The sequence below is a fragment of the Pseudophryne corroboree genome, chromosome 8 (assembly GCF_028390025.1).
Source record: "Pseudophryne corroboree isolate aPseCor3 chromosome 8, aPseCor3.hap2, whole genome shotgun sequence".
In the NCBI taxonomy this organism is placed as follows: Eukaryota; Metazoa; Chordata; class Amphibia; order Anura; family Myobatrachidae; genus Pseudophryne; species Pseudophryne corroboree.
The window spans coordinates 406,698,615-406,722,658 of NC_086451.1; the positions used below are offsets into that span (position 1 = coordinate 406,698,615).

Below are 24,044 nucleotides of genomic sequence, written 5' to 3' on the forward strand. Positions count from 1 at the left end.
TACAAAGCTGCTTGGGCGTCACCGACGCTCAGGGAATACTTAACACTATAAGAAATACACAGATACCTGGGCTTAGGGTCCAAAACCTATTATATGTATTATGACTATTATACTTGCAAAAGAATCACAGTACAAAGCATACACTACAATATAACATAGACTAACTAACCAGATAATTACACAGGAAATACCATACAATACAATACAATACAATCAAGGGAAAATAAGGGAAAAAGAGAGGAGAGAGAGATGGCTCATAATAACATCAAGACAATATGACTGCGGAGAAAACTTACGCACAAGGGGAAACGATCGCATGCGCCTCGATATCCAGCTCCCGATTATCAGCAATGAGAACCGTTGAAGAGAGTGAACTGGATACGGTCGGCCTGCCTATTTATGCCCCACACACAATACAATTCACTGGTCCCTACAATCTCATTGTTCATTGGACACAGGAATTCGGCTTCGCATTATAACAAAAGGTCATAGGTTGATTCATACAGGTGGGCTGTGACTATTTCCAACTGCTCAGGTGGGAGGGAAACTGGGTTTCCCGCCGCATGGGTAATAAAGTGCAAATAAAGTAAATGTTCATAAACTTCTTATGTCCATAACTATTCGCACGAGCGATTGATCTGCTTCGAACCAACACCGGAATATTTCTAATTAAATATTCTTCCGATGGATACTAAACACCACTGTATTACTCCTGTCTGACCCTTCGTATCAAACAAAGAGGGATTTCTCTGTTCATGAACATTCTATATTAACCAAACTTTCAGAATCTATCAAAGGGACCATGATCTACAAAATACATTATTAGTGAAAATATGTAATGATTGAGTCGCACGCTACGATCGCATAAACTCTACCGTAAATACGCATACCATGCGCCTGCGGGTGCCCGCGACTGTGAGTATGCGTACGTACGGGAGAGCGTACGCATGCGCAGCACGGACCTGTGTGAGGTGCAAATATGGTAGTGTGCATAGAGATATTTTTCTGACTTTGACATAATTCTCTGTAACCATTCTAAATCTTTGTTTGTATTGGCCATATTCTCTCTCTCTGTTATAGTATAAGATTGTGACGTTATTGTATATTTCTGTCTAGATATTCTGTTAGAATTATATGTTAGTATGTAGAGTATAAACTGTAACTGTGTACCCCTTTTGATATATCTAAAAGCTCGTTAGTAAAGGTGTTGGAACCTCAGCAGGGTGTCTGTGTCTCTCTAGCTAGTACAAAGGGTTTCTGAGTTTCTAAATCGCTCTAACAGCATTTACATTAACAAGGTTAAGCAGCGTTATATCGCTGCAGTATTTCAGTAGTAAGGTTTACAATACAAACTCAATCATAGTGTGTTGCATTAAGGTTTACAATGTAAGCATATTCTGTGTTTAAAGTTTATAAAGGTTACGGTCTGTGTGTATGCTCGCTGTGGGTATTCCGTACACCCAGCACAGCGTGTGTACTTAATTTGCGTACCACGTGCGAGGTCTTCATACGCAAATAGCGTACGGAGTGCGTAGCATGTGCACGTGGTTTAGCAGCCATTACGGCTACACGGTATTAGTATATAGCTAATGTAAAAAGGTAGATACTTGACTCTATCAGGGTCAAACTCTAATTAAGCTTTTTTTGATTAATTATAATATAGAATAAGGCATAATGTCTTGGAAATTTCTGTCACAGAGTGCTGATTATTGGTCCCATTGATGATCCTCTGTTTTGTTTACAGCATCACCGTGGTTACCAGCCAGGGACCCATTTTGTCACTTCCGCAGGAAGTGACATACCCGGAAGTGAGGGAGACGGAGCCAGGGATGCTGGGACTGCGGTGATGTGCAGTGGGAAGTCTCCTTGGGTGAGTCTGTCTGTATATTTCCCTTTCTGCACTGTTTGTTCATCCTGATGAAGGGGATTAGTTCCGTGAAACGTTGATGTGATGTGATGATTTGAATACACACCTGTTTGCTTTTCAACAAATCTCTGAGTGCCGCCTCATTTTTGATCTACCCACGGGATTTCATATATAATTATATCTACAGGGATGCTAATTATATTCTAACAAGGTGGTTAGATGAGTATCAGAAGTTTTTATCTGATTGAATGTAGGACTCAATTAAATAAATAATTACCAATACCTATATGGTTCATAATTCACGCATAGATGATGTATAGGAATGTTGTGTGAATTACATATTACATCTGAATATAGGTACAATTGCTATTAGCAGCATATAATGTAGTCTCCTATCTTGGTTCTCATTACCTCTTGTTTCTGTACCCTCTCATCGGTACCTGGTTATCTAAATACCAACTGTAGAAGCATGTCTGATTCCATGGATAAGCATTTTTTTGGTCCTCTCATCAGCAATTCAATGTCCTTTGATATGATTGCGGACAGTAGAAACCATTGATGTTATTTCCATGTGAAGCTTCCTTCTAGCAATACCAGCCAAAAGGGTACGTCGCATGCACAATTCTAAATAATTTTACACCCTCAGATTGAGAATTCCTCTTTTCTCTCTATTTTGCATATAAGAAATTTCAGCAAGTTTTAACATGTTTTGATATAATTGTCTAATATATTATTTTTCGGTGGGCACCATCTCAAACAAAGAATATTTTTTTTCTGTCAGGGACCTCTCATCTGTACTCTCATTGACCTGTGTTGACCTACGGTCACACGACAGGTCAAAAGCAGATACATATCTTGGGATCTATGCGTGTGCCAATACGGTTCTCTCATTGAAAATTCAATGCCATTTAGCAGATTTTCAAAAGCAGAAACCAGTCACATGATATATATCCCTCTTCCTTCTGACTTATCTTTAATCACCACATATGTGTAAAATTAAAGGTAGATGTATGTACATCAGGACTTTGTAATTTTGCTCAGTGAACAGGTGCTAAAGAGCTAGTAATGGAACCAATGTGTCCAATAACAAATGTTTCTAATGTGTGAGACTGGTAAACAATTGTATCTAAAGTCCCAGTCAGTCATGCTTTGATAAATTGTTACTATTTTTCAGAGGGTTCACTACGGCTGGCCGGCGGTCGGGCTCCCGGCGACCAGCATCCCGGCGCCGGGAGCCCGACCGCCGGCTTACCAACAGCTTGGCGAGCGCAAATGAGCCCCTTGCGGGCTCGCTGCGCTCGCCACGCTACGGGCACGGTGGCGCGCTACGCGCGCCACACTATTTTATTCTCCCTCTATGGGGGTCGTGGACCCCCACGAGGGAAAATAAGTGTCGGTATGCCGGCTGTCGGGCTCCCGGCGCCGGTATACTGAGCGCCGGGAGCCCGACCGCCGGCAAACAGAAGACAACCCTTTTTCAGACACATAAGAACATATCTTAGTGAAAATATCTTTGCATGAGCCTTAATATTAGAGAACTCTAGTTGTTCCAATAAATGTCCAAAATATTATACAGCTACCTTTATAAGACACAATAGGAAATGATTTAATAACAGTGTTCCATTTCTATAAAATATTACTCTACAGGAGAGAGTCCAATATACTCGGTTTCATCTGTGTGTTTTATCATTGTATGTTTTACGTTGTTATGTCTGTGTAAGTCACTTAATTGATATAATTATTAAAAGTTAAGTTTTAATTATTCCGAGGAGTGCCCCAACAAAATAGAGTTGTCCTTCTCTTCTTCCTTGCATGAAACAAAACTTCCCAGTCAATGTCGTTTAGTGCCTGTCTCAGCATAGGGTCAACCTATTGACTGTTGACCTAATTATGGTTGATCTAATGAACCACACACAGAATCTGATTGGTTGCTAAGGGTTAAAACTACACTTAAAAGGTTAGATAACCGTCCCCCAAAAGGCCCAAAATGGGGGTACATCTGAAATCCTGCACCCGTGTGACAGATTCCCTGTAACTACAACAATAAGAAGAAATAGTTTTTAATTTATTGTGACTGATTCAAGGTTAGGTTCTTAGTATTTTGTGGAGTTCAGTGCCGCCCTCAGAAGACTATTACACCAGCACACACATATTCAGTATAAAATTCAGTTTATTAAGCAAGCTGTAAAATTGATGCTACAAGTTTCAAGAGGATTATTTTATTCCCATGTTATAGGAGGCTTCATGCTCAAAATTCACAATCTAACATATATTAATACTATAAATAAGGAGTTTATAAACATAGGGTATTAACTTTGCTCCACAATGGTTAAATAATCACAAAAAGACCAACATGTGTCACCACACTTTCATAAAACACAAGTGAGATAATACACAATGGAGATCTACAGATGGGTCCATGTTTATCTTGACCTTTAATAGGATTAACAGAAACTGGGCAGTCGGACTTAATCCCCTGCTGTAATGACTTAATCCCCTGCTGTATTGTTCTCTGTATTGTATTGCCTCTGAGAACAATAGATGAAGGGTTTATGTTAATAAACCATGTTGTGCCTAGGTGCAGCAAACTAGCCAAGATGACCATGGACCCATCTGTAGGACTTTACATAGATGGCGAGCAGTGTTATATACAGTAATAGGTTGTAATGATTGTTGAGCATTTCCAGTGGTAAGAAGTATCTGTTAGTGTCCAATGCCCCTTGACAAAGAAGGGTACGTGAAGCTCATGAGTAATGTTTCGTGGGATTGAATTAACGGGAGGTCACAGCAGTCTCACTTTAGGATAGTTATACACAGCAAACGATGTTTAGAAGGCAAATCCACCAAAATCTAAGCCATTAAAATCCTGGTCCATGCCTTCAAAATCCACGTCATACTGGCAGCCCTCTACATCGGCTGAGGGGTGGTAACCTAGCTCTCGAAAATCCGGGGGGGCAGTGTCAACTGAGCGAGCACCATGGCTGGAGGTGACCATGTAACCCAGGGTTGGACCTGCAGCGGCTCCCCCCATGAGCACACATGCTGTCTTCACCCCCCAGTGCAGCTGGGAACCATGGCGGAGGCAACGAGGTGGACACTTTTCCTTACAGTGAGCTGCTCTGCCTATAGGAAACAGAATTAATTAATGAGGGCTGTGATGCAGAGAGGAGACTCCCAGCTGAGGAGGTATCACCCACCTTCCTTCACATGAGTCTTGTCCTTGGTTTGACTGGATACATCACTCCAGCAGCACCTTCGGATGGGGGACAGCGTGTGAACCCTACAGCTGGTTGGCGAAAGTGGGGGCTGTGATAGGCTCTGAAGGTGATGAAAAGAGGACTGTGTTATAGACGGAGAGGTTGATACCAGCAATGACACAGGTGTCTATTCATGTAGCAGTGAAAAGTGCGGAGAAGTGAGCCAGTGGAGAAGTTGTCCATGGCAACCAATCAGCATTTATGTAACATTTATAATTTGCATACTATACAATTGTACGGAGCAGTTGAATGGTTGCCATGGGCAACTTCTCCACGAGCTGACTTCTCCACTCTTATCACTGCTTCATGAATATACCCCACAGTCTACAAAGACTCTAACAATAGCAATGCAATTTGCACCCCATGCTGACCTTGTAATTACTTAAATCCATCTGATCACTGCTTTGCCTGTTTTGTCCTTCCCTACATGCAATGGGGCTGGTGCAAGGTTGGTAGTAAAATGGGCGTTAATGACTATAAATAAAAACATACAATGTGCTAATGGATCATTTCCACACATACTGTACACCTCTGGAGATGTGACCGCCTTTGTATCAGAAGCATAAGCGACTGGTTTATAACAAGCCATCAGTGTGCATTTACACCAGTCCCCTAGCCGTGGGTGCAAAAGCTATGCCTACTATCAGGCTTATATGCACATAAATGCTGCTCTGCATGAGCCACGTTTAACGAATTTTGCCTATGTAAGACCCCCCCCACACACACACACGCACACACGTGCACACACACACACACACACCATACCATGTTTCTTCTTATCTGTTGTAAAGTCGGATACGTACAAAGTGCATGTGAGTCTGCTTAGGTGTATAGGCATGCAATTGAATTCTGAACACTCTAAGATATGAGCATTCTGCATCAGCCCCACTATGTTTTGGGTGTGGTATGGTATGTTGACATTCATAATGGCATGAGAATATCAACATGATCATAATGTTGACCACCATATCTACATCCATCATGTAGACACTGATGAAATGTTGACAAGTTAGAATGATAACAAATCATCCTTGAAGTCCCAGCCAAGGGCTTAGCTACCATAGGTATAGGAAGTGCAGCTGCTATGGGTCCCAGAGCTGAGCGGGCCCCACCTTCCCTGTCACGTTTACATGTGTTATATACAAGGGCGTAGCTACTATAGGTGCAGGGAGTGCAGCTACTACGGGTCCCAGAGCTGAGCAGGGCCCACCTTCCCTGTCACAGTTACATGTGTTATATACAAGAGCATAGCTACTATAGGTGCAGGGAGTGCAGCTGCTATGGGGCCTGGAGCTGAGCGGGGCTCAGCTTCACTGTCACAGTTACATGTGTTATATACAATGGCATCGCTAATCTCTTATGGGGCCTGGAGCTGAGAAGGGCCCACCCTCCCTGTCACAGTTACATGTGTTAAATCCAATGGTGTAGCTACCATAGGTGCATGGAGTGCAGCTGCTACAGGGCCTGGAGTTGAAAGGGGCTCACCTTTCCTGTCACAGTTACATGTGTTATATACAATGGCATAGCTACTATAGGTGCAGGGAGTGCAGCTCTTATGGGGCCTGGAGCCGAGAACGGCCCACCTTCCCTGTTACAGTTACATGTGTTATATACAATGGTGTAGCTACCATAGGTACAGGAAGTGCAGCTGCTATGAGGCCTGGAGCTGAGAGGGGTCCACCTTTTCTGTCATAGTTACATGTGTTATATACAATGGTGTAGCTACAATAGGTGCATGTAGTGCAGCTGCTATGGGGCCTGGAGCTGAGAGGGGTCCACCTTTTCTGTCACAGTTACATGTGTTATATACAATGGTGTAGCTACAATAGGTGCAGGTAGTGCAGCTGCTATGGGGCCTGGAGCTGAGAGGAGTCTACCTTTCCTGTCACAGTTACATGTGTTATATATATTTTTTACCTTGAGGCCTACAATAGTTATTGTAATGTAGCATAAAATGAACTGGATAGCATTATAATGTTGCATGTGTCATTCACTTTCAATGCAGACCTGTGATCCTCCCGCATACCAATAAGTATTTTCTTCCTTAACCCTTATCCTTACCCTTAACTCTCTCTCTATTGCAGTCATTTTCAACCTTTTTCAACACACGAAACACACAAAACACCTAACAAGACTTGCACACCATCAATACCCCAAAGGGAAAAAAGACACACATTGATCCCCACGGGACAAAATTATAAATTAATTAATGGTGGTGTATGTGCACCTGACTGCTGTTTCAGGCTGCACACTTGACAACTGACCCACCGGATAAAAACTCTGTAATGTACCATTTTCTGGAGCTTGGTGCATATGCAAAAAGCAGCTAAACCTCCAAAAATGAACATTTTCGGAGATTTGACAGCAAAATGCCCTTTGATGCATCCCACCCATAGCATAACAAATATTCCAAGTGTCTTCTACATGTGTTTTAACTGACCTCTTTAACTTTCCGTAGAATATTTATCCATTTGCTGCAATAAAGTAGAAACACATAAAAAACAAATAACATGTCACGTGTCATAACATATAGAGCATATACTATAAACACATGAACTCAGGATTTGGGCCCAAAATAGGAGACATACTAAAGTAATCCTGACATTTAGCCAGATTACCAAACTTTAATATCCATTTTCAAATGGACGCAAGGACATTTATTTTCTTGGTGAAGCAAGATCACATAAAGGTTTCAAAGTACGGCCAGCTTATGTCCACGCACAAGCCATGCAATGTTTATCTAGGTAAATCGACTGTGCCCCAAAATAATTCAGATTTCAATTTACAGTAATTTTGTGCCAGTATTGGCCGATGTACTAATACATTCAGCTAAATTGTATGTATGATCATTTTACGGCACAAAATAACAACCAAACCAAGCAAGGTAATTGAATTCAGTGATTCCTTTACATTAAGGAGTTCTTCCCTAACATTTTCCACAGTAGTTAAACATGTTGGATAAAGTATTGCTGTTATTCCCAGGACATACCTTAAATTTTTAATATAACAACAAAGCCTGTAATATAAATTAATTAAATTTACTTTTCAAGGGGGTCCAGTGTTAAGCCTACCAGCTCTGTATGTGTAATTATGTACACATTAAGGGCCACAACTGAAAGCAACAATCCTTTTTATAAAAGTGAACCCTGAGAGGACTATGCCCTGACAAAGCCCATGCAAGGGTGAAATGCGTAGGTTGAACATACAGGTAGCACACTGGATGAACCCATGTTTTATTTTTTGTCTGACGGAAAACAACATAAGCCATGTACAAAGTTCTGGGTTCTGGATGAAGAAGGATATGTGACAGATACCTGCACTCCTGCGAATCTGGGGCCAACAGCATCAGTGTCCTCCCATCACTCAGAGAGAGTCCAAGACAACTGTTCCTCTGGATCCCAACAGGCAGCTTGGGCATGTCCCCCAACTCAGTGCCCTCCAGTATTGCTTGGCACCGAGTGAGTAGAGGGATCTCTAGGTCTGCAGAAGAGTCTGGGTCACGGGACAGGAGAAGGTTACCTTCCTGAGTGAGCTGTAGGTATCGTTCCTTCCATTGCTTGAAAAGGAACCCACCTGAGGAACGAGAGGGAGAGACCAGAAGCAGTGTATGTACAATGTGGCATCTTGTTTTGTAAACCCTATTGTTTCACTTGTTCTTTAGTCTTTTTCTTCACTACCCCACCACCTAACACATTGGTATAGAGGTCTGTCATTAATTAATGACAGATTTTACCTTCCACTCTTTATGGTGCACAGCTACATAACCCAGATCAACTCTAATTAGTATTCTTCCTGCTACTATTGCTTTGGGATAGTGCTCAACTTGAGCAGTATCTCACAGGAAACCCCTACAATCATAAGACAATAAATTAGTCTCATATCTGGTTCTAACCTAACACTGAATACCCCATAATGCAGTAACTCTAGCTATATTGGGAGATTTAACATAAAAGGACTCCCCATGCTTATAATAATGCAATGGAACCTGTTTGGATCATCTTTGGACTTGTTAAAAAATGCTGTTTGAAGTTGCTCTGTTTGAAGATGGTAACCTCTATTGGCCTATATGTCTGCACTAACCTCTATTGGCCTACATCACTGCACTAACCTCTATTGGCCTACGTGTCTGCACTAACCTCTATTTGCCCATACCTCCCAACTGTTCCAATTTTAGCAGGACAGTCCCGCTATACGGACACTGTTCCGCTGTCCCACCCACAGGCTACAGTGTTCCACGGGCAGGGGGGCAAGTTGGGAAGAGCCTGTGATCACCGCTGCTCTGTTATACAAAGCAGCCAGTGATCACTGAATAGATGCCGTTTGCGTGAACACGGCATCTAACAGTGCAGGGAGTGAGCCAGAGGCTGCCCAGCTGCTCAAGGAGCACTGAACATGCCCGCAAAGTGACGATAATGGGGGTCGGGAAGTGAGACCCCACCCCTTTATTTGAGGCCTGCCCCTTTTAGCCAAGGCCGCCCCTTTTTCGGACGCGGACGTGCCTCTGGCACGCCAGGTCCTGAATTTTCACCTGTTGAAGTTGGGAGGTATGATTTGCTTATGTGTCTACACTAACCTCTATTGGCCTATGTGTCTGCACTAACCTCTATTGGCCTATGTGTCCGTACTAACCTCTATTGGCCTATGTGTCTGCACTAACCTCTCTATTGGCCTATATGTCTGCACTAACCTCTTTTGGCTTATGTGTCTGCACTAACCTCTATTGGCCTATATGTCTGCACTAACCTGTATTGGCCTATGTGGCTGCACTAACCTCTATTGGCCTATGTGTCCGTACTAACCTCTATTGGCCTATGTGTCTGCACTAGCCTCTCTCTTGGCCTATATGTCTGCACTAACCTCTATTGGCTTATGTGTCTGCACTAACCTCTATTGGCCTATATGTCTGCACTAACCTGTATTGGCCTATGTGGCTGCACTAACCTCTGTTGGCCTATGTGTCTGCACTAACCTCTATTTGTCAATGTTTCTGCACTAACCTCTATTGGCTTATCTGTTGCACTAACCTCTATTTGCCCATAGCCCCCAAATGTTACAATTCCAGAGAGACAGTCCCACTATTCGGCCACTGTCCCGCTTTGTTGCTCACGGGCTACAGTGTCCCATGGACGGGGGTGGGGGTAAGTTGGTAGAGCCTGTGATCACCACTGCTCTTCCTGTGCAAAGCAGCTGGTGATCAATGAATAAATGTCGTGTGCATGTGCACAGCATCTAGTAGTGCAGGGAGTGAGCCGGGGGCTGCCCAGGGAGCGATGGGCACGCCCCCAAAGTGATGATAATGGGGGGTCGTGAAGTGAGACCCCACCCATTTTATTTGAGGTCCGCCCCTTTTAGCCATGGCCCCACCCCTTTTTGGGCCACGGACACGTCTCCGTCACGCCAGGTCCCAAATCTTCACCTGTTGAAGTTGTGAGGTATGATTTGCCTATGTGTCTGCACTAACCTCTATTGACCTATGTGTCTGCACTAACCTCTATTGGCCTATGTGTCTGCATTAACCTCTATTGGCCTATGTGTCTTCACTAACCTCTATTGGCCTATGTGTCTTCACTAACCTCTATTGGCCTATGTGTCTTCACTAACCTCTATTGGCATGTGTCTGCACTAAACTCTACTGGCCTACAGTATGTGTCTGCACTAACCTCTACTGACCTATGTGTCTGCACTAACCTCTATTGGCCTATGTGTCTGCACTAACCTCTAGTGGCCTATGTGTCTGAACAAACCTTTATTGGTCTATGTGTCTGCACTAACCTCTACTGGCCTATCTGTCTGCACTAACCTCTACTGGCCTATGTGTCTGAACTAACCTCTATTGACCTACTGTATGTGTCTTCACTAACCTCTACTGGCCTATGTGTCTGCACTAACCTCTATTGACCTATGTGTCTTCACTAACCAATATTGGCCTATGTGTCTGAACTAACCTCTATTGGCCTACTGTATGTGTCTGCACTAACCTCTACTGGCCTATGTGTCTGCATTAACCTCTACTGACCTATGTGTCTGCACTAACCTCTGTTGGCCTATGTGTCTGCACTAACCTCTCTTGGCCTATGTGTCTTCACTAACCTCTATTGCACTAAACTCTACTGGCCTACAGTATGTGTCTGCACTAACCTCTGTTGGCCTATGTGTCTGCACTAACCTCTCTTGCCCTATGTGTCTTCACTAACCTCTCTTGCCCTATGTGTCTTCACTAACCTCTATTGACCTATGTGTCTGTACTCTACTGGCCTATATGTCTTCACTAACCAATATTGGCCTATGTGTCTGAACTAACCTCTATTGGCCTACAGTATGTGTCTGCACTGACCTCTACTGGCCTATGGGGGTCATTCTGACCCGATCGCATGCTGGAGTTTATCGCAGCGGCGCGATCGGGTCAGAACTGCGCATGCGCCGGTGCATGCCCGACGGTTTAAGGCCGTCGTTGCGCTACGATTAGTCGCTGGGCGGGGGGGCGGAACGGCGGCGTTTGTCCTCTTTTTCGTGGGCGCGGTCCGCCCAAAGCAGGAGTGGCCGGACCGTGCGGGATGCAGCGGCTGCGTGACGTCACATGCAGCCGCTGCGGGCCGGGGAACTACGAGTAGCTCCCAGCCAGCACGCTAAAGCTGCGCTGGCCGGGAGCTACTCCTCAAGTGCAGAAGCATCGCCGCTGTGCGATGCTTTTGCACTTCTGCGGGGGGGGGGGCGGCACTGACATGTGGGGCGGGATAGCCCTGTGCTGCCCCCCCCCTCCCCCGCATGTCTATGGACATGATCGTAGCCCTGCAAAATTTTGCAGGGCTACAATCAACTCGGAATGACCCCCTATGTGTCTGCAATAACCTCTACTGGCCCATGTGTCTGCACTAACCTCTATTGACCTATGTGTCTGCATTAAACTCTACTGGCCTATGTGTCTGCACTAACCTCTATTGGCCTATGTGTCTGCACTAACCTCTATTGGCCTATGTGTCTGCACTAACCTCTATTGGCCTATGTGTCTGCACTAACCTCTATTGGCCTATGTGTCTGCACTAACCTCTATTGGCCTATGTGTCTGCACTAACCTCTATTGGCCTATGTGTCTGCACTAACCTTTATTGGCCTATGTGTCTGCACTAACCTCTATTGGCCTATGTGTCTGCACTAACCTCTATTGGCCTATGTGTCTGCACTAACCTTTATTGGCCTATGTGTCTGCACTAACCTTTATTGGCCTATGTGTTTGCACTAACCTTTATTGGCCTATGTGTCTGCACTAACCTCTATTGGCCTATGTGTCTGCACTAACCTCTATTGGCCTATGTGTCTGCACTAACCTTTATTGGCCTATGTGTCTGCACTAACCTTTATTGGCCTATGTGTCTGCACTAACCTTTATTGGCCTATGTGTCTGCACTAACCTTTATTGGCCTATGTGTTTGCACTAACCTTTATTGGCCTATGTGTCTGCACTAACCTGTATTGGCCTATGTGTCTGCACTAACCTCTATTTGCCTACTGTATGTGTCTGCACTAACCTCTACTGGCCTATGTGTCTGCACTAACCTCTATTTGCCTATGTGTTTGCAATAACAAGCCACAGAAAATATCTGGTTAATTAGCCCAAACTCTGAACAGCTGGATTATCATCTAATTTGGGAATTTACATGTCTGGTCAAATTTGGACCTTAGGCCAGAGGTTCCCAACCACAGTCCTCAAGGCATCCTAACAGTCCAGGTTTTCAGTGGATCCATGCTTGGCCACAGGTGACTTCATTAGTACCTCAGTGAATTTGATTTAACTATCTGCACTGAGCCATGGATGTTATGAAACGAGTACCTGGAACTCGGGAGTATGGGTGGCAACTGGGGAGTTCCTGGTACTGATGTGTGAGTTGCAGCTGGGAAAGGGTGACGGCTGCAACACCAACTCTACCCATAACTCTGTTATTTCTCCCAGTAGTCGGTTGGCGCCTGCAGAGCTAGACTTCTCCTTTATCAGCCGCATTTGAATGGGCAAATTAGGTCCACCCAGACTCCGTGTCCCCAGGTCTTACGAGGTAACAAGGCACCAATCGAGACAGAGAGAAAATAAGGGGAAAGACTAGCTAAGACTAACGAGACTAAAAATGAGAGGACGTACTGAGAAAACAGCAAACAATTATGTGCAGCACCGCCGCCAGAATACAATCACGAAACTAAGGCAAGCAACCGACACACAGATTATGACACTGTCGCTACATAAGAAGAACAACCAAAGTTTTGCGGCCTAACTGCAACATGCGACCCCGTCGCGGAAACAAGCAGAAAGTAAAGATGTGACCTCTGTCACAAGGTGCGGCTGGGCCGCAGACTCACGGAACCACGAGGGACAAATACAGGGACCACCGGGATTCTGAAGAGTTCCAAATTCAGGCCAATTCCGCAGGCAGCAGATCTGAGAGAAGCTGGACATGATCCAAAGTGATGCAGGGAACTGGAACACCAGGAGTTACAGGCAGGAACCAGGAACTACCAGAGGAACTACCTGACTGACCTGCTGGAAGCTATCACCGGTGGGGCTGCATGATCCTGGCTCCCATAAAATGGCCCAGGGGACCAATCACGGAAAGCCAGACCGCCCCAACCCACTGGTCCCTAATTGCACCAGCTGCTAGCTAGCGCGTGGATCCGAGCATCCCGGCTGCTTAGTAACAGCCAGAACTGAGAACGGCCACCCAGCATCTCTGGTTGCCCGGCACCCGGCCGGGCCAGGGCGCTCGGAAGTGACGCGCCGGCCTCATTGCCTAGCAACGTCCGGGAGCCGGCGCGCCCCACCGCCGCAGCAGCTAACAATTGACATACTTAAAACCTGGACCATTAGGGTACATTGAGGACCGAGTTTGGGAACCTCTGATCAAGACTTTAATACTCATTCCAAATACTACTGTAGATCCATATCACATAGAGAATACATAACACAGGGGAGATGCTAAGGTTTTCCCAACACCAAGATATGACACAAAGTGTCACAGTGAGTGTGAACTGACCAATAAACACAGCATGTGAAAAAATTCTACACATATAGTAACGTATGTCACCAAAGTTTATAAAAATACAGTTTTCCTGCCAGTCTATTAGTACTTGTGTAGTAAATTAAAATAGGCTCATTTTTAGAAGCTTTTGTAAATTCAAAAACTGTAATAAATGTCATTATTAGTGAAAGAGAAAAGAGCGGAGGAAGTACTTGGCCACTGAAATGAGCAGGATTTAAGGTTTATAAAACCAAAGCAAAGCAATTATAACACTAAAAAGTGCCAATAAATGATAATACTATATTAAAGAGTAAGCTAAAATCTAGGGCAATGGATTACAGTAGGGGGCGATTTATCACAATCTGCATTTTTAATACCAATGTGATCAATACACAATGTGAAAATTAATATTTTCATATAGATATACTAAAAGCCTCTTTCCAGGAGACAGGCTCTGATAAGAGCCCATCCTGGTAAAGAAATGGAAGCAATGTGATGGCATAAAGCCAAGGCCAACAGAAAGGGATCCAGAGGCTTTTTAAAAATAGTAGCCCATAGAATACTATAGGATAATGCCACCATGGTACATTCTACAGCACAGCAGGCACCATAGAAACCTATGAGGGCTGCATTTACGGATAAAAGGGGAGGGACAATGGCATATATTGGATATATCTGCTGTGATCCTCCATAGTAGATCTGTGGGATGTGAGGGGAGTGGGGGGCGATGGGGGAGATGAATTCCACCACCTCTCCAGGACCACTTTAAGCCCTGGTGGTGTGTGCTGCATTTCCATTGTGGATGGGAAGGGCAAGGTTTCAGGGAGGTCTAGCACAGAAAGAACAATGAGAAACTAAAATGTGCAGAATGAGTGGGGTCCGAGGAGGGAGTTGGAGATTGGTGTAATGGTCCTAAAGGATTAGGCACAGGGTTGGACTGGCCCACAGGGGTTCAGGGGAAACCACCGGTGGGCCCCATTGCCTGGCCCCCATACCTTCTCCTCTAGGGATCAGGTTCCAGACTATGTTCTTGAATTATACATTATACATATGTTACCTAATATTGCACAGGACTATGGTTTATTGTCTACAGTGCATTGCTGTTATTAATCTGCTACATTATCCTGTATGCACTAACAGTATTTATTAAATATATTTATCAAAGGGCCCAGCCCATGTATTCTCTAATGGTTAGGGAAAACAAACGTGGTGGCTGGCCACACCCCCTCTGGAAACTGGCCACACCTCTAAATATGGGACCCTTCATGCCCCAGTTCGACACCAGGCATGGTACCAAAATGTCTATTTGTTGGCTCATACATGTCTTACAGTGACTTTATGTGAATGTCTAGTATACTGTAATTCATACATTTCTGCCCAGGAAAAATCTTGTTAATTAAATCTTACACATCCTAATCCTCAGGGGCAACAAGCTTGTGTATCTGTCTGTAAATATTTCTTTCTACATCAGCCAGTTTATTTGTCTGTCAGTCACTGCGTCTTTTTCTCATTTTAAATCCGAGCCTTCATACGTGTTCTGTGGATTACACAATATTTCCAGAGCTCAGGAGCAGTTTCTATGGATTAAAACACAATTATATCTGTAGCAGTGACACTAATCTTCCACAGGACACACAATCTACCCAGGCACTGAATAGAAGCCAGGGGTGATACAAGATTACATGTCATGTACCATAACAGAGGCTACACCATGTGTATCTGGAACAAAACATGGGCCTAATTCAGAGCTGATCGCAGCAGCAAATTTGTTCTCTAATGGGCAAACCCATAGGGGTCATTCCGAGTTGTTCGCTCGTTGCCGATTTTCGCTATGCTGCGATTTGCTGCTAAATGCGCATGCGCATGGTACGCAGCGCGCATGCGCTTAGTTATTTTACTAAAAACTTAGCAGTTTTGCTGTGGCTTCAGCGACGCTTTTCAGTCGCACTGCTGATCGGTGAATGATTGACAGGAAAGGGACGTTTCTGGGAGGTAACTGAGCGTTTTCCGGGAGTGTGCTAGAAAACGCAGGCATGTCAGGGAAAAACGTGGGAGTGTCTGGAGAAACGGGGGAGTGGCTGGCCGAACGCAGGGCGTGTTTGTGACGTCAAACCAGGAACTAAACAGACTGAGGTGATCGCAATCTGTGAGTAGGTCCAGAGCTACTCAGAAACTGCAAAGAATTATTTAGTAGCAATTTTGCAAATCTTTCGTTCGCAATTCTGCTAAGCTAAGATACACTCCCAGAGGGCGGCGGCCTAGCGTGTGCAATGCTGCTACAAGCAGCTAGCGAGCGAACAACTCGGAATGAGGGCCCATGTGCACTGCAGGGGTGGGGGGGGCAGATATAACATGTGTGTAGAGAGAGTTAGATTTGGGAAGATTATATTGTTTCTGGCCCTCATTCCGAGTTATTCGCTCGCTAGCTGCTTATAGCAGCATTGCACACGCTAGGCCGCCGCCCTCTGGGAGTGTATCTTAGCTTAGCAGAATTGCGAATAAATAATTCTTAGCAGTTTCTGAGTAGCTGGAGACTTACTCCTACACTGCGATCAGCTCAACCCGTTTCGTTCCTGGTTTGACGTCACAAACACGCCCTGCGTTCGGCCAGCCACTCCCCCGTTTCTCCAGACACTCCCGCGTTTTATCCTGGCACGCCTGCGTTTTTCCGCACACTCCCAGAAAACGGTCAGTTTCCACCCAGAAACACCCACTTCCTGTCAATCACACTCCGATCACTTCAACGATGAAAATTCTTCATTCGGACGTGAGTAAATCTACTAAGTTTTGTGCTAAAACACTTAGCGCATGCGTGCTGCGTACCATGCGCATGCGCATTTTTAGCCTTAATCGCTCCGTTGCGAAAATCGTCAACGAGCGAACAACTCGGAATGACCCCCTCTGTGCAGAGTAAATACTTGCTGCTTTATATTTGCACTGCAATTTTAATTTCAGTTTCACCACACCCCACCCAAATCTAACTCTCTCTGCACTTGTTATATCTGCACCCCTTGCCCCCACCCCACCCCCATCCCCCCCTGCAGTGCACATGGGCCCTCATTCCGAGTTGATCGGTCGCAAGGCGAATTTAGCAGAGTTACACACGCTAAGCCGCCGCCTACTGGGAGTGAATCTTAGCTTCTTAAAATTGCGACCGATGTATTCGCAATATTGCGATTACTAACTACTTAGCAGTTTCAGAGTAGCTTCAGACTTACTCTGCCTGTGCGATCAGTTCAGTGCTTGTCGTTCCTGTTTGACGTCACAAACACACCCAGCGTTCGCCCAGGCACTCCCACCGTTTCTCCGGCCACTCCTGCGTTTTTTCCGGAAACGGTAGCGTTTTCAGCCACACGCCCCTGAAACGCCGTGTTTCCGCCCAGTAACACCCATTTCCTGTCAATCACATTACGATCGCCGGAGCGATGAAAAAGCCGTGAGTAAAATTACTTTCTACATAGCAAAGTTACTTGGCGCAGTCGCAGTGCGAACATTGCGCATGCGTACTAAGCGGATTTTCATTGCGATGCGATGAAAAATACCGAGCGAACAACTCGGAATGAGGGCCATGGTTTTGCCCATTAGCTAACAAATTTGCTGCTGCTTCGATCAGGTCTGAAATAGGCCCATTGTGAGGGGTGTTCCTCCTCCACAAAGACTAAATTCTTCACCAGTGAAATATTGGCTGAAATGATGTCTCATCCTTTACGTTTAATGATACACTGTAACTACATATTGCACTTCATTGGGAAGAGCAATTGCAGGCACAAGATCTGGTCAGGATCCTGGTTTGTCGGGATCCCAGCACTCGAAATACAATGAAATAGAGACGGTTCCCATGCCATTGGCGTTTCTATAATGGGTGCAGTGTGTGCAGTGCACACGGGCCCCTAAGTCCAGGCAGGGCCCATACCACACACAGTGCACCCATTTCTCCTATACTTACCTTTCTGGAGTCCATCGGTGACTGTGTGTGGGCCCCATCCTCTCCCGTAGCCGTCGCGCCACTGCTAGCGCTCTGAGCACTGTAGACTCTGGCACAGTGCCAGAGTCTACAGCGCATGCGCAGGACTCCAACAAAATGGCGCGGCGGCCAGTTTTCGGAGTCCTGCGCATGCGCTGTAGACTCTGGCACTGTGCCAGAGTCTACAGTGCTCAGAGCGCTAGCAGTGGCGCAACGGCTACTGGAGAGGATGGGGCCCACACACGGAGTCTGCACACGGGTCCCCTCCTCTCTAGAGACGCCCCTGTCCCATGCCTATAACATGCAATAACATGAATGTTGTGCTGTGCTTGTGCCTTACTGAAGTCCAGCCAAATGCTCATCAGTGTAGAGGTGAAAGATCTATAGGAGGAAACTAGTGTGTCCCCATCCCAGGGATAACTGCCCTTCATTTATAACATGGGCCCTCATTCCGAGTTGTTCGCTCGTAAGCTGCTTTTAGCAGCATTGCACACGCTAAGCCGCCGCCTACTGGGAGTGATTCTTAGCTTAGCAAAATTGCGAACGAAAGATTCTCAAAATTGCGAATAGAAATTTCTAAGCAGTTTCTGAGTAGCTCGAGACTTACTCTGCCAGTGCGATCAGTTCAGTCAGTTTCGTTCCTGGTTTGACGTCACAAACACACCCAGCGTTCGCCCAGACACTCCTCCGTTTCTCCAGCCACTCTCGCGTTTTTCCCAGAAACGGCAGCGTTTTTTCACACACTCCCATAAAACGGCCAGTTTCCGCCCAGAAACACCCACTTCCTGTCAATCACACAACGTTCACCAGAACGAAGAAAAAACCTTGTAATGCCGTGAGTAAAATACCAAACTTATTAGCAAATTTACTTGGCGCAGTCGCAGTGCGAACATTGCGCATGTGCAGTTTGCGGAAAATCGCTGCGATGCGATGAAAAAGAACGAGCGAACAACTCGGAATGAGGGCCATGGTTTTGTATGCCAGGGCAATCCCTCTATTCTCATGACTCATTGCAGCTCCAAAAACAGTATTATAGATCCTATATAAACAAATGTCATAAATGAGAATTTGTCGCTTTGTATGTAATACATGTTCAGTGCATAGTACATATATATTTATACACACATACAGGGTGATCCACTTACTTAATACCAGCCTGACTCAAGCGGGGCTTTGGGGAAAATATAGGGGACCATTAATACGGTAAGAATAGAAAGCCAAAGTGGGGTATCCAATTAACCCCCGATGCCAGCGTCCTTATCCCCCAATGCCGGCACTTATCAGGTATTATGCTTTGCATGCAATAATTCCCAAATAGCAGCTGCGGTAGCCGCGATAACACGTGTTATCATGCAATCGCGGGTTCATTTTGACCAGTGACAACGGCATCTAATTGGATACTGTGTAATAAGGACCATTGGGTCATACATCGCGATATCAGGCTATTTTTATTGTCCGAAAATGGATCAGGGCTAGTAGGATACCCCCTGTAGTATGTTGGAAGTGGTCTTCATGTGTATGTATACATTTTCGTACTTAAGTATCTTGTTGAAGCAAAGTGTACGCAAAACAGTCAGGTCAGTTGCTTCCGTAGCACTTTGAATCTCATACAGTTTGTCCAAAGTGGTGGAAGGGAGGGGAGGGGGATTGAACTTTTCACATGGATAAAGGGGAAAGTGGGGACCACAAATTTTTGCTGACCCTCAATGAAAGCTTAAATTAACGTGAGCAGGCGAATTACGAGATGTATGACAGGTTACTTTATCATGCGAGAAGTAGACGTTCTCCTGCACATTATCAATTAGCTGTGCATATAATCTAAAAAAAAAATCTGAGATACACCTGTGTGTTTATAATCATGTCAAACCTGATTTTCTTGGTAGTGGTTTCTCATATAGCTGATGAGAGATTTCTGTGCATCAGTACTGAAAATTTTGCAAACTTACATGGCCAGTCAAATGATACCAGGCTTTTGGGACTCTGTGGCCACGTACTTTTGGTCTGCGCATGCACACTGGCAATAGTGCACGTGCACGAACCCACACCTTGCGGCCTCAAGATGATTGACAGCGGCGGCCATTCGGGGGGGGGGGGGGCGGTGACATGGCATTGCGGGGGGCTGGCGGTCCAAATGGGGGCATGTCGGGAGCATTTTCGGGGCTGCTGCGTAACGTCACACACATGCTGGGTGGCCTTGTCCTGTGCGTTCATCTCTGAATGAGGTCCTTTGTCACTCAGGAAGTAAAGCAATGGATCTAATTCACCATCAGCGATCTTGTTGAAAAGCCAATGACAGTAAGTCACACATTTCACCGTTCAGTAAATCACAATTTCAGTCTATCTCTCTCTCTCTCTCTCTATTTTTTGTTTTGTTTTGCTCAGTTGATCAGTAGATAACCTAAAACAGTATCAAACTATGGGGAAGATGTATTAAATTGGAGAAGGCATAAGGAAGGGATAAACCAGTGATAAATGCAAGGTGATAAACACACCAGCCAATCAGCTCCAATATGTAAATTAACAGTTAGGAGCTGATTGGCTGGTGCATTATCACCTTGCACTTAACACTGCTTTATCACTGGTTTATCACTTCCTTATGCCTTCTCCAGGTTAATACATCTGCCCCCCTGTGTGTAAGTAGAATCTTTGTCTGCCTGCATTCTGTACTGTACTCACCCCCTGGGTGTTTCTAATTAAATTATAATTTGTGAGCTAAAGAATCTGAATGAAAGCCACCTGTGAGGCAGTATAGTGCAGAATGCATGCAGAACACTGAGTCTGTACAAAGTCAGAGCTGTAACTTGGATTCTACAGCCGATGTGCCTGCATAGAGCGCAAATTCCCTGTGGGCGGAGAACCAGACCCCCCTCACCCTCCCCCCAACCCAACCCCCACTAATCTGTATGCACCATTGACATTGAGTCTACTGCCTGCTACAATGTATAATATACATTAAAGTGGGCAGTCCCGCTGCTGCCTGGCCTGTGTGGTCTGCCCCCTTCTTGTCTCCCGCAGTGTCTGCAGGGACAGGGACAGATGTCATGATAACTTACCATAGTGCCCTGCACCTAGGAGCCGTTCTGTCTGCATTGTGCTGCAGAAGAAGCGGCACTGGCTTCCCTAGGCTCCCATAGTGGTGCACTAAGGAGATCTGTTATACAGGAAAGCCCTACTGTGTGACATAATGTGTAAGAGGGGGATTTCTATTGTGTGGCGTAATGTGTAAGGGGGGATTTCTACTGTGTGGCGTAATGTGTAAGGGGGGATTTCTACTGTGTGGCATAATGTGTAAGGGGGGATTTCTACTGTGTGGCGTAATGTGTAAGAGGGGGATTTCTACTGTGTGGCATAATGTGTAAGGTAAGGCTTTCTACTGTGTGGCATCATGTGTAAGGTGGGATTTCTACTGTGTGGCATAATCTGTAAGGTAAGGATTTTTACTGTGTGGCGTAATGTGTATAAGGGACACTACTATGTAGTGCAATGTGAATAAGGGGCACTACTGTGTGGCAAAATGTGAATTGGGGTTATTATAGGGTGGCCACACACCCTCCTCTGTTTACATTATGAGGGGGAGGGTGACGCAATGCCCTCTTGGGCTCAGGGCACCAAAATGTCTAGGTACGGCTCTTCGTAAAGGACATACTTTATTCCTTTGCATTCATCCAAGTGCATGGGCGTAAGAAAACAGGATACATTTTTAAAAAATAAAGATATGTGCATTCAATATTTTGGGTCTAATCTTGGGGATCCGGTCCCTAGGTCAATTGTAACTAGGTCGCCACTATCTAGGTCGACCACTATTGGTCGACAGTAACTAGGTTGACAGGGTTTCTAGGTTGACAGGGTCTCTAGGTTGACATGTTCTAGGTCGACAGGTCAAAAGGTCGACATGAGATTTTCACGATTCACTGTTGAACCTTTTCATACTTATCGATCCACATGGACTACAGTTGGGAACAGTAATCTGTGCCGAGCGCAGCGGCAGCGGAGCCTCCGAAGCACCTTGCCCAAAGCATGGCGAGCAAAGCGAGCCATGCGAAGGGACACAGTGCACTAATTGGGTTTCCCAGTCACACTACGAAGAAAATAACACAAAAAAATAAAAAACTCATGTTGACCTTTTGACCTGTCGACCTAAATACCCTGTAAACCTAGAGACCCTATTTACCTAGTTACTGCTGACCAATAGTGGTTGACCTAGACACTGTCGACCTAGTTACTATCTACCTTCCATGTAAGCTCTCACGAGCAGGGCCCTCTTCCCTCATGTGCTTACCCTTTTCTTACTTTAATAATCTTCAGATGCACCAAATCCAGCAGTCTTCTGCCACCTGATACTTATTCCAGTGTCATCTGCTGATGTAGCTATGTGTATTTACCCTGTACTTGTCCTATATTGTCGTCAAATGTAAGTTGCTGTTTTCCTGTTTGATTATTTGTTTATGTACTCTGTAATTGGGCGCTGCGGAACCCTTGTGGCGCCATATAAATAAAGGATAATAATAATAATACTACACCCCTAATCTTGTACTGTATGATTGGCAATATGTGACCACCATCAGTAAAAACGTATATATATCCTCATGGCCTCGCTTTACTCGTCACGCTTTGGGCACGGTTAGTTTTCCCAATTGTAGTCCACGTGATAGTAAACCAAGCAAATGTTGGGAAAACATGTCATTAAGCACCCAAAACATGTCGACCATTTGTGTGTCGACCATTGTCATATTGTAATGTGATCAGTTGAATTACCCGCCGTGTGGTTTAAATAATGGATTGTATGTAGTATGTGTATTAAAACTTTTTTAAATTCATATTGAATCAGGCAGCGCATAATTCTTTTCTGTATTTCTTTATGGTGTTTGGAAGAGGATCAGTGACCTCTGGTAATAACATTGCAGGAGTGGGTTTTGTCAACGCCTGGGGATTTTTATATTTTGCATTGTCATATGGACCTTTTGTACCTGTCCACCTTAAGCACTGTCGGCCTTTCATCTGCCGACCTGTTGTACCTGTCGGCACCCTAACCCTTTACGCAGCTAAACCTGATTACTATGAACGCAATAGGCGCAATAACGGGGATCACTTTATAAAAGGAGATTGGGCGTGATATATCATTTGAATACCACCCTGTCTATCTATCATCCGGATACCGTCAACTGAATCTCCTATCCAGAGAGGAGAAACATTAAGGGGGTCATTCCGAGTTGTTCGCTCGCTAGCAGTTTTTAGCAGCCGTGCAAACGCTATGCCGCCGCCCACTGGGAGTGTATTTTAGCTTAGCAGAAGTGCAAACGAAAGGAACGCAGAGCGGCTACAAAATAATTTTGTGCAGTTTCAGAGTAGCTCCAGACCTACTCAGCGCTTGCGATCACTTCAGACTGTTCAGTTCCTGTTTTGACGTCACAAACACGCCCTGCGTTCGCCCGGTCACACCTGCTTTATTCCTGGCACGCCTGCGTTTTTTCGAACACTCCCTGAAAACTGTCAGTTGACACCCAGAAATGCCTCCTTCCTGTCAATCACTCTGCGGTCAGCAGTGTGACTGAAAAGCATTGCTAGACCTTGTGTGAAACTACATCGTTCGTTGTAATAGTACGACGCGCGTGCGCATTGCGCCGCATACGCATGCGCAGAAGGGCCAATTTTTTTTGCCTGATTGCTGTGCAGCGAACGAAAGCAGCTAGCGATCAACTCGGAATGACCACCTAAGTCAGCAAGTATACTTCAGTGTGTTGCCCTGTCCTTATCCTTTGTCCTACCAAGTCTATGGTGTGATATTAATGTTTGGTACTTATGCTGTGTACTTATGCTTTTGGTGTCCCCAGGGCTTAAAGTGGTCCTGGAGAGGTGGGGGAACTCACCTCCGCTATGATCCCCTCCTGCTTAGTGCGCGCCGAAGGCGCGCGCGCCGCAGAAAGGGGTGTGGCCTCAATAGGAAGGGGCGTGGC

General features: G+C 45.3%; 1 protein-coding gene across 2 annotated transcripts; it reads right to left on the bottom strand.

The window, feature by feature from the left end:
• Nucleotides 1-4,019: 4,019 nt before the first annotated feature.
• LOC134949331 (uncharacterized) lies at nucleotides 4,020-13,884 on the bottom strand. Of its 2 annotated transcripts, none has more exons than XM_063937828.1 (5): nucleotides 13,471-13,884; nucleotides 8,439-8,697; nucleotides 7,565-7,598; nucleotides 5,065-5,185; nucleotides 4,020-4,990 (listed from the first exon to the last, which is right to left on the bottom strand). In XM_063937828.1, exons 1-5 carry the CDS (start codon nucleotides 13,565-13,567, stop codon nucleotides 4,695-4,697), a joined length of 807 nt encoding a protein of 268 aa, XP_063793898.1. In that variant the 5' UTR covers nucleotides 13,568-13,884; the 3' UTR covers nucleotides 4,020-4,694. The 2 variants fall into 2 exon arrangements, with proteins under 2 accessions (XP_063793898.1, XP_063793897.1); XM_063937827.1 differs by lacking the exon at nucleotides 13,471-13,884 and adding an exon at nucleotides 12,953-13,464.
• Between the last annotated feature and the right edge of the window lie 10,160 nt (nucleotides 13,885-24,044).

What these genes read in the sequence shown, in the direction of transcription:
- LOC134949331 (XM_063937827.1), bottom strand. Translation starts at nt 13,052, where the DNA reads ATGGGTAGAGTTGGTGTTGCAGCCGTCACCCTTTCCCAGCTGCAACTC. An exon ending in CCCATACTCCCGAGTTCCAG is followed by an intron (nt 8,698 to 12,952) that starts GTACTCGTTTCA and finishes CTCGTTCCTCAG; the next exon opens with GTGGGTTCCTTTTCAAGCAA. An exon ending in CAAGACTCATGTGAAGGAAG is followed by an intron (nt 4,991 to 5,064) that starts GTGGGTGATACC and finishes TGTTTCCTATAG; the next exon opens with GCAGAGCAGCTCACTGTAAG.